General features: G+C 37.5%; 1 protein-coding gene across 2 annotated transcripts in view; it reads left to right on the top strand.

The window, feature by feature from the left end:
- The first annotated feature begins 333 nt into the window (after positions 1-333).
- Positions 334-15,059, top strand: part of LOC137277310 (myocyte-specific enhancer factor 2A-like) — a 31,716-nt gene continuing 16,990 nt past the window's right edge. The window contains exons 1-5 of one of the 2 annotated variants that reach the window (XM_067808978.1): positions 334-496; positions 733-812; positions 13,143-13,216; positions 14,027-14,230; positions 14,432-14,572. In XM_067808978.1, the coding sequence (XP_067665079.1) occupies positions 13,163-13,216; positions 14,027-14,230; positions 14,432-14,572 (399 nt within the window). In that variant the 5' untranslated portion in view covers positions 334-496; positions 733-812; positions 13,143-13,162. Of the gene's footprint in view, positions 497-732; positions 813-11,113; positions 11,168-13,142; positions 13,217-14,026; positions 14,231-14,431; positions 14,573-15,059 lie in introns of those variants that run through there. The other variant, XM_067808979.1, reaches the window with a different exon arrangement.

Genomic DNA, 15,059 nt, shown 5'->3' with positions numbered 1-15,059 from the left:
TAGTTACTGTTTCCGTGAACCTAATGTGTATGAAGTTGAACGTGTTTGACAATAGGATTACTTAAGTACGTTTTGGGAACTTCTTGTGCCCTAAAAGTTACCAATATATGTGTTATTAAGAACCGGATGTGACACACAACATATGGAATTGGTCGCCATGACAATCCGCCGAATAACATAGTTCTATGTTTAGGGAAGTTGCCTGTCTTATTTCCAACTACATCACTCAATCGTTTATTTGGATGGTGTAACAATCATTGGCCCGTTATATATTTTCATCTTAAATATTTTTCGACCTGAAAAATGAATCTGAAAGGAAATTTGACACCAATTGACATGCGCAAGGATCGCCATATTGGAAATAGCTATAAATACCATCGTAATTTCCATTCCCTAAAATAGCACAAGTTGTAGATTTTTCACTGAGCAACATTTTACTGGACACTAAAAATAGACACCGCACGGATATTTTTGCTCATCTCGTGGTATTGTTTTGGTAAGATTGATGGAAACTTAGTCGAAATGGTGTTGTGTAAAGTTGTCGGGCTTTCCGAGGAAAAATGGCTTCGTACTTTGAGGAGGAATTCGAGTCGCCAAGCCGCTGTGTTCGCTTCTCGACTATGCCGTCTTCCATGTCGTTTTCGTACACTTCTCTCCCAGTTGTTGATGCCATGTGCTGTCATGAATCACTTTGACAACCTTTTCAATGCCCTCATTTCTCTTTTCTGACAGATCATCGTCAAATTGTGTCGCCAAGAAGTTTGAAGTTTTCAAGCACAGACCTTGACATATTTGGCTACTTCTCTGCTTGGGTGAGTTTGTGGGGTTTTAACTTCATTCCGTAGGCCACAGTGTTTTAGGTGTGTATAAAGCGTGAAATCAATTGTCTCTATGTTTCTGTTCCTTGTCATGATGGAAAAAACCCAACTCTTTATTAATGATTTTGTCAGCTACCCTAGAAGGTGTTGTATAGAAATTTCCTGTCATAATGATATCAAGCTATTATACTCAAGTTAATACGTTAAGATATCTTACTATTAATTGAGTTGTGTATTATGTGCTTAAAGTTTAACTGTTAGTACATGCTGGGGTTAAAAAGCTAACTTAAAAATGGGGCAATACATTGCATTCTCATCAGGGAAGGAAACAGGAACATGCTTATGATTGTGAATAGTGTATGGGGAAGATTTTATCATTCAGCAATTTTCATTTCCATGTTCTTCAAAATATCGCTTACATCCAAATGTTTTTACATCATTTAACAGAAAATAAAATAACGCTTAAATTGTGGTCTAAACATTTGTCCATCTTAGTTCTTAAAAGCCTGAAGATGTTGCCTCCGGTGTACTTGAAACAGAAATCCCTGCCCTAATCATTGGATTAGGTTTGCACTCTTCCACTTCATTGTTAGTCAAAATGGCACTTCGATATGCAATTCACAGGTAGTGAACCACCAAAATTTTAATGTATTAACATTGACTGTGACTCTATGAATACTTTATTTACAAAACCGAAGAGAAACAGTAGCACAACACCTTGTCGACAACAAAGTACTATACCTATTTGGTGGAACAGTGGACCACATTGTGCAGAAATGCAAGCCTGACATTGGGAAGTATGAACATAGACGCATGAAGCTTAATACAATAGGGGCTTGATGCTACATCCCAATATAAAATTTTCAAGATTAGACTCATGGTGACAAAAACGTTATTGACCAAAGCATGTTCGTCTCGCCTCACTACCCTCTTCGATGATATTTATGCTGTTTTGGGATGCTATGACTGCCATTTTTGGAAGGCATGACTGCCATTTTGTACGCTGGGCGACTGTACTTGGGCACTGTTGTAGGTGATACACAAGATCGGTTTCCATTTCAAACAATTAGTTTTCCATTGCAGATCGTTTGTCTTGGTTTTAGAGGATATCATTGCAGTTTTGGTGAATTTTTTATCTGTTTTGGTTCAGTTTTGATGATTTGTCCACGGTTTGTATGGTAGGCCTGATACAATCTGTTTGTATTGTAAAGGTTTGTATCCATGACTGTCAAGTCTATACTGTTACGCAGGACATTTTTGCAACTTTTAGGTACGATGGAACCATGGAAATGAGTGCACTGTATCAATTGTCAGTCTTCAGGTTTAATGTTACCTTGATGTTTATTACACATGTGTTGTTAGATCATTTTCAAGTTCTTGTGTGTTATTTATACACGTGAGATATGAATCATGAAATTTATGAAAGCAAGGCTCCCTAGTGATAATTTGCTAAGGCCTCAGTACTGTCTACTCACATTCACATCGCTATCACAATATATTGCTTGTTGGCTCAACAAAACACTATCACTCTCATGTTTCAACTTAGGCAATTATGTAGTATATTTGTTAACAATGTTGATTTATATAACATAAACAGTACACTATCAGTTACCATCAAACATTACTAAACATGTAGTGGAAAATAAGATAATGTAAGATACGAGCACTTCCTTGTTTCTTTCGTTGTAGAATTCATCTTGTTCTTAATAAGTAATCATGAATAATATATTCAACGAAATATTAAGTTTGACACTTGACATATTGAATCCCACATTGGAAGTAGTGTGTGTATGATAATGAAATAGATGTGCATTGAATGCTATCATTCAGGTTACTATTCGGCCAATGAAAAGTGTATTGTAGCTTGCTTTCAGAAAAATTGGAAACAGATATAGATAATACACAGTGCAGTGAATACCAGCTTGTGTTCACATTGACACAAAAACCTGCATGCTTCACACAAATAAATCTGCATTTCATACACCATATTTTCTTCCTATGTGTTCTGCACACAATGCATTTTGTGATCTGGATAGTAACATTTGTAAATTACTGCCATAATTCTCATCATACTGAAACGTAACATTGTCGATTGTGATATGTGATGGGGATAAGTTGCATTTTCATGATCAATCATTGGATAATGAAAAAGACCCATCATCGATTACGTGGCTGGATACATTTTGCGTAGGAGACAGTTTGATAAGGTCATGGCTGACTTACAGCAGTATACAACCAGTGAAGGACCTGGGGTAGAATAGGCCTTCAGCAACCCATGCTTGCCATAAAAGGCGACTATGCTTGTCATAAGAGGTGACTAACGGGTGGTCAGACTCGCTGACGTGGTTGACACATGTCATCGGTTTCCAACTGTGCAGATCAATGCTCATGTTGTTGATCACTGGAATGTCTGGTCCAGACTCGATTATTTACAGACCGCCGTCATATAGCTGGAATATTGATGAGTGCGGCGTAAAACTAAACTCACTCACTCATTACAGCGGTATACAGGCCCCTTTGATTAATCGTCAAATATGACTTCAATGAGTCAATAATGCAGGTTTTGGTGTCCATGGATTACAAAGCTGTAATGTCATTGTGATTGCTGAGAATACAATGAAAAACTGACCTTCACGTAAGCATGAAAAACTGACCTTCACGTAAGCATGAAAAACTGACCTTCACGAGTGTAGCTAGCAGAAGTATGGAATGAGTTAGTGCCATTTTGCTCTTGGTTTCTCCGTTGTTACTGTTTAACAGTTGTAATGAATGAAAATGGACTGCATTTAATCTAGTAGGATGTGGTTTCTGACATCATGCATTCTTTGGTGTTTACCCGCGATATAAATTGATGTGGTGTTACAGCAAGCACTGTTGATGCTCGGCTGATGATATCTCAGTGATAAAGCTGTGTTTAATAAGTTAATATAGTGTTTCGCTGTTCGTCTGATTGTTATTCTAAAACCCTGCATGTTGTAAGCATCTGAAAAAAATGGACACCTATGATAAACACTGTTAATTGCTATCTGCACTGTATTTCACTAGTTTACAGTGCGATTTACCTGAGCTTAACGGTGAATTTGTTGATGTGCTATTTTCGATAATGTGAAGGGTTGTGATCATTGGGTAACTTTTTCTGAGTTTTTTTTTATGGATTACCCCACGGATTTAATCTGTAGTGTAAAGAGCGTTATTTATGACTGTTATAGGATATGACCGGCAAATTTCTTCCATGACCTAGAATTATACTAGATCGCCCTAGCATAGCGTCAAGGAAAATATAGCAATTTTTGTTACTGTGAACGCTGCCAGCATGAAAAACACATGAAACACATCACAACAATCACATGCAGCAAATCACATGGTCACCTGAGCAATCACATGTTTATTTTAATGCAAGTATTACAATATTCTGTGACTGACAAAACAGCAAAGTGAGTGTGTCATGGATCCGCTAAAACTATGAAAGTTGGTCACAGTGTTTGCCTTTACGTAGAAAGCCTGACACACAAATTGTCTCAAATAAGCAGTGAATATAAAACCTGCATCATTGTTGACAATGCTACTGGACCCTAAGTTCAGATAATATAAGCTTGTAATATGCTGTTGTTCAAAACTACTTAGTATATTGTTTGCCAGTTTTCTGATTGCTAATCGTTATTAAAACAGTCACAGTTGATTTTTTTATTAAAGTTCCATACTGAAGTTGATTCCCAAAAATATGTCCATGACTCCTTCTCATGACACTAGGGAGTCATAATGATTCCTAAATTTTTATATCTAGGGCAAACGCTGTGGTCAACCCGTGACAACAGTTTTTACAGCCCAGGTCAGTAGGGATCAAACGTTACACAGTCTGAGTATCTGTGTTTCAGGTCAAACTAAACCTGGGAGCCCATGTTACACGTGAAGGTGATATACAAAGCAGGTTATTTCTAAAAGCGTAAAACCAAATTCACACACCTATGACACTTCTGTGCTCAATGCTGCAGCTCTGCAACTTCTTGCATAATGTTGATGTAATGGCCTTCCTGTTCCCTAGGCTTGAACCCCAGTGGCTCCGGTGAGAGCATTCCAACTTTCACCAGGTATTCTGTCCACAAGGAGACATGTTATGTTGCTGTGGCAGCACCCTTGCAGTGTCTATTCTATGTGTCTATATTAATAATGATCAAATCGCCCCTCATAAAAACAACAGAGCGCGAACAGTCGTGCATAGTAATGTCCTCCCCACCTAACTTGAAAAAAACATACAACAAAAACTTTATATTGACAAGGAATGACTTTTAAATCGGTGTCGGCCACAGAGTCAAGTTCGAGTGACGTGTAAACATAACAGAGTAACCTGCCTTGGTTAAAACCACTATCGGCACTGTGGAAACGAAATTCCATTCATATCAGTATGAAAATAGATCACATTTTTCGATGAAGTTATGATTTGATTAATTCAGTAATTGACAACGTTAGACTATGAACACTAAACATAGGGCACAGTTTAGTCAATCTTTTTTAGAACATCAGTTGGTTATAGCTTCGTTTTCGAAATCAGACAGTATTATCACTTGAAGACGACAAATGAATACGAAATACTTATTTACAATGGATTGTGGTAATTTGGGGTGATTGATGTCATGCAAAAGAATGAAAATAACCAACATTTTTACGCAAAATACCATTGACCATGTTGACAAAGCAACACTGTCAGCCACGTCTCCCCAGACCGACACGTCTGTTAAGGAGACCTGTGAATCGAAAGGCGAGCAAAACTCCGAGACTGACCTTGTTCCCTCCGACTCTGAAAAAAACCCAACAAACTAAGTGTTTTTCAGAAAAAATGGTTGAAAGAATGGCCATGGCTCTCTCAAAATGAGCTTGGTGCTGTGATATGTGACTGCTGTAGCCAAAATAAAATGAGCGTTAGTTAGTTTCGCTGGTGGTGGTTGCAATAACTTTTGTACATCCACACTATTTTGAAAGACGGTAAAACAGGTATTCCTTCCTCTCCCCTCCCCACCCCCCTCCTTTTTTTGTGAGGGGGCAAGAAACCCCCCTAGATTTTCAGTTCTAGAATAGACACTGCCCTTGGAGATCACAATCATCAGTGACTACATCTGTTCAAACAGTTTCATCTGAGTGATGTTTACTTGGAGGGGTCATGGATTTCATGGGCATAGACAACAACGATGTGGTAGAATTCTGCCACTGTGCTGGTAGATGTTGCAATCAGAGACTACCATGTCTACTGGTAGAATCTCCAATGCTACAAGTAGAGAATGCAATCAGAGTTGGGTGTTAAGGGTTGGTTGACACACGTCGTCATTTCCCAAATTGCGCAGATCAGTGCTCATGCTATTGATCGCTGGATTGTCCAGTCCAGTCCAGTCTCAATTATTTACAAACTGTTGCCACATAGCTGGAATATTGCTGAGCGCAGCGTAAAACTAACTCCCCCATTGTCTTCAAATTCACCATGACACTTAAAATTTAATCCACTTTTCAAACTTAAGTAAATGCGATATCTCATGAAAAGTTGCACTGGATGTGTTAAATTATGTTTACAGCCTACATTGTGTGATTACCCAGACACTCATCAATTCAGGGTGACCTTGACTTTATTGACACTTTCAAAATCTTGTTAACATAACTACAGTGCACAAAAGGTAATCTTGTAAGTGACCAAATGATGAAAATTAGTGAGTTTGTTATATTTCTTTCTTCTTTAGAGGTGGGTGACCACTGTGTTAGTGGCAAACACTTGTGAGGTGGAGTTAAATGTTTTTGATTTGGTTGAATATGTTCAATCTCTCAGAAAGCATGTGTTAACAGCTGTATTGCAGAAAGAGTTCTTTGAAAAGGTGGCATGAGTGAATGCTCAAAATGGTCTACAATTAAAATCTATTTTAATCCTGCAGTTCCAAATAGTGGTATCATCAGCAGAAAAATAAATCACAGTGAAAATATTGAAATACACTTTCAAAATTACCCAAATCATAAAATCACTGATTTCTGAAGTTGTCAATGAACCTTTCTGGTTAATATTCAAGAATGTTGAAATATTAGCTAATGGTCACCATGTCATCAAAAAGCCCTAAGTATATATGCTACAGTTCAAATACCTTAAGGGTTGGCAACATACTTCCCTTGTTTTGGTTCGAAAATGTTTCATGTCAAAATGAAATACTGCCACCATCAAAGGTACTCTCCATTTCCTCGCTTGGTTGTGCTCTCAGATTTCCAAACCCAGATTTAATTATCATTCATGTGAAATATATTTTATGTAACGTTTTAAACGCCACTTGAGGTATTCAGATCGGAACCGGAAGTTGTCTGGGGGAATGGAGGCGAGGAACGATCTGATATACCACAAGTTGCCTTCAACATGTTGAATAAAATATACTTCAGGTGAGTAATTATTCAACATAAGGGTTAGAAATCTGATAGCACAACCAAATGAAGAAATGGGTCTTTACCTTTGATGGTGGTGATATTATATTTTGACATGAATAATATTTTTCGAACTGAAGCGAGGGAAGTACATTTTCAACCTTTGCTTGCATATAAGAAGACTGGTCATAATTCTCAATGCTGCGCGACCCTGTTTGGGGTGACAGTTGGCCTGTGCTTTATCAAAGCCGATATTGCTGAAACATGTCAGAAAGGTGTCATACAGCTAAACTGAGCCATTGTATTTTTTTAAAATTTTGACTTACTTCCTTTTCAGTTTTGTCACTCATGTTTTGAAGAATGTATGTTTAATTGAAAATTCTTGTCACTTTCTTAGTTTGCTATGCTGTGGTGAAAGTATATGTAGGTATCAATATTTCAAAATTATTTATGTTTTGTCAAATATTGAGGTCCATTTAAACTTTACAGATGTTGTCCCAACAATAATACTATTAATAGTGTGGTATGCAGGGTTTCTTGTTTAGCAAGCTTTGAATGAACAGGGTTTCACTGAAATACATACTCAGCATTAAAGATCACATATACTCATGGAGGGTACAAATACATAAATCATTTATTGACATCATTATAAATGAAACCCTGTCATTAAAATTACTTATTTCGACATTTAGTTACCTTGCATCAACCTTTTTGACAACACTGCACGGTAGTTTCCCGCGAAAGAAATTTCAACCAATCACAGGGGCATGGGTCCGTGACGCATTTATATGACATATACCTATGTGGGTTGCTGTAATGTTCATCTACATTTCAGGTTTCAGGGGATGTATTAACTTGTTTATAGGTTTGTCTAAGTCTGCAATCGTGACACTTGTTTATAAAAATGAAAGCCTAATGTTTTCACAATCTACTGCCTTTTAGTTTTTCCACCTCCTTTGTTTATTTTTTAGATGCAGCTTGTTTTCTTAGACGATTCTATCAAAATCGCTTGTTGTCCCCTCCGCAACAAGGAGCAGGACTAAGTGTTCAGCAGCGTCCGTACATGTCCCATTTCTTGTTAACGCGATATCTCATGAACCCAATGTCTTCAAATTTGGTGACAGCTTACACTTGGGGATTACGCAGACACCAGTATATTTGGGTAACCTTGACCTTATTTTCAAGGTCACCACGACTCGACCACTCTTTAAACTCATGTTAACGCAATATCCCAAGAACGTCTGTACCCAATGTCTTCAAATTTGGTGACAGCCTTCATTGTGGGATTACACAGACCCCAGTTGATTTTGTTGTCCTTGACCTTATTTTCAAGGTTTACTCTTTCACTGCTTTTCCAACTTCTGTTAATGCATTATCTTATGAACTGTCATACCCAATGTCTTCAAATTTGGTGACAGCCTACATTGGGGGATTACGCGGACACCAGTCGATTTGGGTGACCTTGATCTTATTTTCAATATGAAGTCGACACTTTGTCCACTTTTCCAACTTATGTTAATGAAATATTCCATAAAACATTGCTACCCATGTCCTTAGTTTTGTTGACAACTTACATTGGGTGATAAGCAAGACCCCTGTCATTTCACACATCTTTAGACTGTAACACCACAATTATAAAAAATTGCGGCACCCTGTTGCTAACATCTACCAGTCTGAGAATAAATGCTATTTAGGATTGTTTACACTGAGTTAACAAAATCTCCACTGCTTTCTCCTGGGGGTAATATATGTACCGTATACTGGAAAATTGTCAAGGTACTAAAATTTTGAAGTTCAAGACCCCCATAGCTTTGGTAGTGCAGAGATGCAGAGATTTTGGAGGGGTTGCTCTGATTTTCAAACACAAAATCTACTCTCCGATTTGTGTGTGAAAAACTCTGATTTTTTAGAAAATACAAATATGTTTATAAATTTAGAATGTTTGAAAGAATTTTAGTAAATAGCCATTTGAATATGTTCATTTGAGTTAAGTATTATCTGGTTAAGTATGCCCAGAAATTGCATATTTCCAGCAAACTAAATCTATTATTGTAGGGGAGGCCCCCCCTGACACCCACTATCAAATGGGTCCCGATCCCCCTCTCACACTTACCCCCAACTTGCACCTTCAACGCTCTAGATTGCTTTGGGCAAGGCATGACTCCGCTTTCATTTGATTCTCTGGTGGTGATTTGAATTTTGAGGTTTGGGGACCTAAAGTATACAAATATTTCAGACAAAAAACTGGCCAGAAACATCACTCACTGAAGCAATACTCACTGAGTGGCCAGTGATAACTGGATAACTGCCATCAGACTGTTAATGTACATGTCAGAAAGTCACTGGTTGCCAGCAGTTGAAATGCTTACTGATGCTTACCCATATGTTTGAAGTTAGGAAAAATTAATGGATATAATATTTTCGAGATTGCGCTACTAATCTTGATAACCTCAAAAATCAGATACATCGAATATTTCTCGGTATACAGTATTTGATTGATAGACAATAAGATTTTAACATCACAGTTTCACTCTTCTAAGCAAGGTGGGTGTCAGTATAATATTACTTACAATATTACTGTCACTTCCACCAAATCCTTGATCGCTTCCGAGGAAGAAATCCTTATGTTACAATTTGTGTCATGCAAAATGCTTTTGGTAATCAATCATTTGCTAGTAAGTAGTTTTAAATTGCTTGGTATTAATTAACCACACATGTTTTCAAGGAAGAAATTGGTGTTCTGCTCAAGACTAACCACAAGTCTTTCATATGTAATGCTTAAAAGAGTAAAACAAATGCAAGATGATTTGTTCGTTAAACAAACAGTATGACAGCAATGTTACATAAATCAAGGTTATTCCACATTTTTAATGCACCCTTAGATATTTGTTGTGATGCATTAGACTTAATGATGTTCAGTTTAAGGCTAAGTAGCAACTTAGCCATAATAGCTGATCATACTGATCCCTGTAAAGTTATTTCCCAGGTTAAGCAAGGTAGTCTTGTGGCCGGTACTGGTGTGGAGTAATGTGTATTGATACATATTGATATTGAAAAATGCACTTTAAGGTTCCATTGGTAAGTTCTTTGAAAGTCACTGAGGGTTATTTTGGGCAGAGTCTGGTGTTGTTTTACCCATCAGGTATGCATTGTCACTGTGTGTACAACATGCTAGATGTGTAGCTGCTTTTTTATACATAATGCTCGTGCACATTGAAAGTGTTCTCGTTCAGTACATAATATATGTGCTACCTGAGCTAGGTGGGAAATTAGGCTTCAGCTTTGTGGCAAGAGACAAATAACCATTGTCCATGGGAATAATTATCAATGGTTTTCAATGTGTAAATTGTGTCATCAATATTGTCATACAAACACTGTTCTGGTGCAATGTAGTTTACACAGACAGTATACACAATCAGGTAACTTGGGAGGCATTTAAAGGTTGGAGCAGTGAAGGCAGATAGCAATATATGGATGAACAACTTCTTTACTACCGTGAGAGTGATCACTTGATTGATAACTGTGCTAAAACTTACACTAATCCAGAAATTGCTCGCCCATATCTTGCTATCCTTCTTCACAAATGTAGGTGCTCATTCATTGGTTACTTCTACATTTTGTTGCATGTTTAGTGTTAAGTTTAAACCAAGTTTCCACTGAAGATCATGATTGTTTCAATCAGTTACAGAACTGTTCAGTAGTTTGGAATATTTTCTCCACATCACTTTAAAGACAGCTGAAAGACAGGATGGTTGGGGTCAGATCAATAATCACTCAACCATTGTTTAAGGCTCAGTGATGTGTCCAGGGCTTAAACAAAATGTCTGCATGTGTCTGTGTCATGATCGGACAAGCTGGCTCAATGCACTGATGTCATTGCTATTTTTGGCAGGGGATTCCCCTCTATCATGACACAGGCTTGGCAGACATTTTCTTTCACTGTCGGGAGAAGTTGTTGAATGAAGGTCAGTGTATAAGTGCGTTCATTAGATGTGTTTACATATTCAGGGATGTCACTGACTCTGTCAGGTTGGCTCATGTTAAACTCTGAAAACTGTTGTGATGTTCTAGAGGTGTTTGGTGTATCTGATTTGAAGATAGCTATTTTTGAGTCTGATTTTTCCCCCACAATGCCTTCTTCCTGGTTTGGATGTGAGTGACACAGAAATCTTAATATAGAAATGTCATCTTTTTTAGTAATTGTTTGTTTTTGGACATGATTTTTGAGTTTTAAAATGTGGAAATATTATGGATATGATCTTCCCACTTCATGTTGCCGAGAATAGAGACTGATGTTAAGTTAGATCACAAATGTTACTTTCTTGTGTAGCCTACCGGGAAGATACCTCATGTAGGTCAGAAAAAAATAATCTTTTTGACAAACAGAGGAATTGTTTTCTAATGTTAGGCATCAAATTTTGTTTTCACAGACCAAACTTTACTGTATTTAGTTGTCCACTTCCTTAATACTGTTATTGTACCTGTATGTTATGTATGTGTTTGACATGTACAGTTAGATGATACACATATCATGTCTATAAATACAACTTGCATTGGTTGTGCTGTGCCTTGGTTTACGGTTTGCATTGATTATATATGTTTGAGATGTAGAGGTGACTTTAAGCAGAATGTCCTGACCCAACCATTGTCATACTCTGCTGTCGTATTAAAGTATGTCCATGAAGCTTTCTGTAAGTGTTGAATTAGGGACCCCTTTAGTTCATCATTATCACAAGAGCCTATTGATGTTCAAGCCTTGTTTCCACAAGTGATTTATATCAGCCAGGTCTCATGATGTAAATGTCGCATTTACTTAAACACAACTTGCAATAATGTTGACAACTTATCTGTTGTCATTCCATCATAATTCATATTCCCTTTACACCCTTTTTTCATCAGTGGACAGATTGTTTGATTCATTTCAGATTCACTTTCAGATAATGCTGATGTTTCACTTTAAGTGATTCTTTGGTTCTATATTTGGACTTTCTGAAGGGCTCATTAGTTGGACATAGACAAAATCTAGTATATGTTGTCAAAGTGATGTTTCAAAAAGTGATATATATGATATTAAGAAATAATAAAAGATATGTAGGATTTATCTCCACCTGAGTGACTATATGCATGTCAAGGTATATGTGTCAGTGGCTTTACTTGTATGATGTCAAGGAGTTTTACACTAAAGCTGCTGTAACAGTGGTATGATCTACAAAGCTCAAGCTTCTATGTATCCTATAACTAGCAATAGAGTCAATCAGACTGGACCACCACACCAACACACTGCAGTGTTTAACAGACCTGTGACAGTTATTGAAGGATAAATGTGAAGTAAATTGTAATTCTTGACTATGACTGTACCTGGGTGATGTACACTTCATCTGCTTCATGTCATAGCATTTCATAAAAGATAAAAAAATGTCTGATGAAAATTGTTAAATGAAACATTTAAAAGCTCTGAAATACCAGTGCCGCATCTGTGAGGATCACATTGTTCTAAGTGAAAGAATATTTGAAGTTGAAATCCATGGATTATCTGTTGTGATTTTATCTGAAAGGTCGCTTAATGTTTGAATACTGCATCAAAACATCTATATTTTTTAAATAAGCTTTGAAAAAAACTTTGGAAAAAAAAAACTTGCATTGAGGTTTTGTGTATAGTAAGATGCTTTCTTGTTTACTTATATATTTTATTATCAGATGCAATGTTGATATATGATGTTATAAACCTCCAAACTAGTGTTAAGAAAATTCAACTTTTGAAAAGTCCCAGTTTGGACACAAGAATAGTTGTTTACCAGTTTTCTTGCCAAGGGCAGCACTATGATTTGAATCTGGAAAAATCTCTCTGAGTTTAGAAAGAAACAATTTAATGCATCACTTGTTTGAAATGATATGAATGATTTGAATTTAATGTATGACTTGGTTCTTCTCATATTTCAGTGAGATAATCCTGAAACAAGATGGGCAGAAAAAAGATACAAATTGCTCGTATCAACGACGAGAGGAATCGGCAGGTATTGTCCTTCTACTTCCTGTATGTTGGGACATCCTGCAAGTTGTGCCTGAAGCAGGATGTGGTATTGTCTGATTATTAGATTCATGGAAATGGGAAATAAACACTTTAACTCTTGTCCTAATAGTAACCTCCTTTTGTCTATAAGCAGCAAGCTAGAAATCACTGAAGTTTTTAGTGAAAGACATAATGGATTTTGATGAGTGGGTGATGTCTAATGTGTTTGTTTCTTCTTGAAATAACAAAACATTTAATGTTTTTATCAAACTTGGTATGATGATAATGATGTTAATGAATATTATTTCAAAATATAAGATCTTGTGTTCCAGTTGTTACATTGCTGTTATAATGTTTAAAGTGGCACAAAAGGATATTAAGTATTACACAGAGTTTCAAAATTATTGTACTTGTGAATCTAATGACTTCATAAATTTTCAGTGTTTAATCTTTGGTTTGGTGAGGATCTATTGACATTGGTGGTTAATATTTCAACATTGACAAGTCGTTTAACAGTGATAGAAAATAAGAAGCATTGAAGTTGTATTGCCATTAGAAATCCCCATTTTTTGTAAGGAATACTGCTACCTTTAAATGTTCTTGTTCCATTTTCAGAGCTATAGATCTTCAGCTCTTTAGTCATGAGTGTCTTCGGTGACTCACTAGCATGTAATGTCAAAAATGATTTTCTTTTGACATCTATGAACCCAAAATATGCAAAAGTTACAGACAAATTATCAGAATAATTTGAATTTCAGAAATTAATCTGCTCAGTGGTGTGTAAATGTCATAAATGCTTTCATTGTTAATGCAGGTGACGTTCACCAAGCGTAAGTTTGGGTTGATGAAGAAAGCATATGAACTGAGTGTTCTTTGTGACTGTGAAATTGCCTTGATAATCTTCACCAGCAACAACAAGCTGTATCAGTATGCTAGCTCTGATATGGACAAGGTATTGCTCAAGTACACAGAGTATAACGACACTGTGGTCAGCCAGACGAACAAGGACATTGTTGATGTGAGTACCTCAGCTGGCATGGAGGGGGAAGAGCAACTATATGGTTCCACAATGTTAATGAGTTTCTATTTCTTTGCTACTAAAGTTTTGATAATTTTTGTTAATTCTAGTTTTTGCTAAAAGGTTACATGAGTTTTTGACATCTGAAAGAAGTCTGATAGTAGATAAAATGTTCTTGTACTGAAAGTGTCTGTATTCCAGTTGCTCAGCAAGAAGGAGCATAGAGGCAATGACTCCATGGATGGCGAGGATGAGGACTACACACTGACACCACGCACAGAGGAATCCTACAAGCGGATAGATCAAGAGTATGCTCGGGTCATGCAACACGGGGGTGTCAAGGTAGGCAGAATGGGGAGGATCTGTTTCTGAACTAGGATAGTGGGGTAGCCCAGTGGTCAGTGTTCTCTTGCCATGTTGAAGACCTGGTTAATTGGGGTAAGTTTCATTTAATGACTGACTACCTTGTCTAAAATTTGACTGGATCCATGAAGGAATGCTGTACAGGTAGACTGCTGGTTGCAGAGCTTTGAAGAGGAGGCACCCGTGGCGAGCCACCTCCTCGTGGTGGGTGCTGGGTAACGCCAAGAGCTCGCCGACATCCCCGTAGTGGACCCGGGGGGATATTTGGTCCACCAACCCGTTTGCCGTGGGTTGCAGCCCTGTGTCGGTGGAGGAGGGGATCCTGGTGGTTGAGAGCAATAGGAGCTTGCAACCGTGTTCCTGTTGCTCAATACACCACTTCGGCCCTGACTTCGCCTAGACGGGTGGTCGAATAGGCCCGGTTCGACCAATCGGCTGGTCATGCCAAGCCCTGTGCATGGGGCAT

Source organism: Haliotis asinina, chromosome 3 (genome assembly GCF_037392515.1).
Source record: "Haliotis asinina isolate JCU_RB_2024 chromosome 3, JCU_Hal_asi_v2, whole genome shotgun sequence".
In the NCBI taxonomy this organism is placed as follows: Eukaryota; Metazoa; Mollusca; class Gastropoda; order Lepetellida; family Haliotidae; genus Haliotis; species Haliotis asinina.
This window is presented reverse-complemented; position numbering and strand designations above follow the sequence as displayed.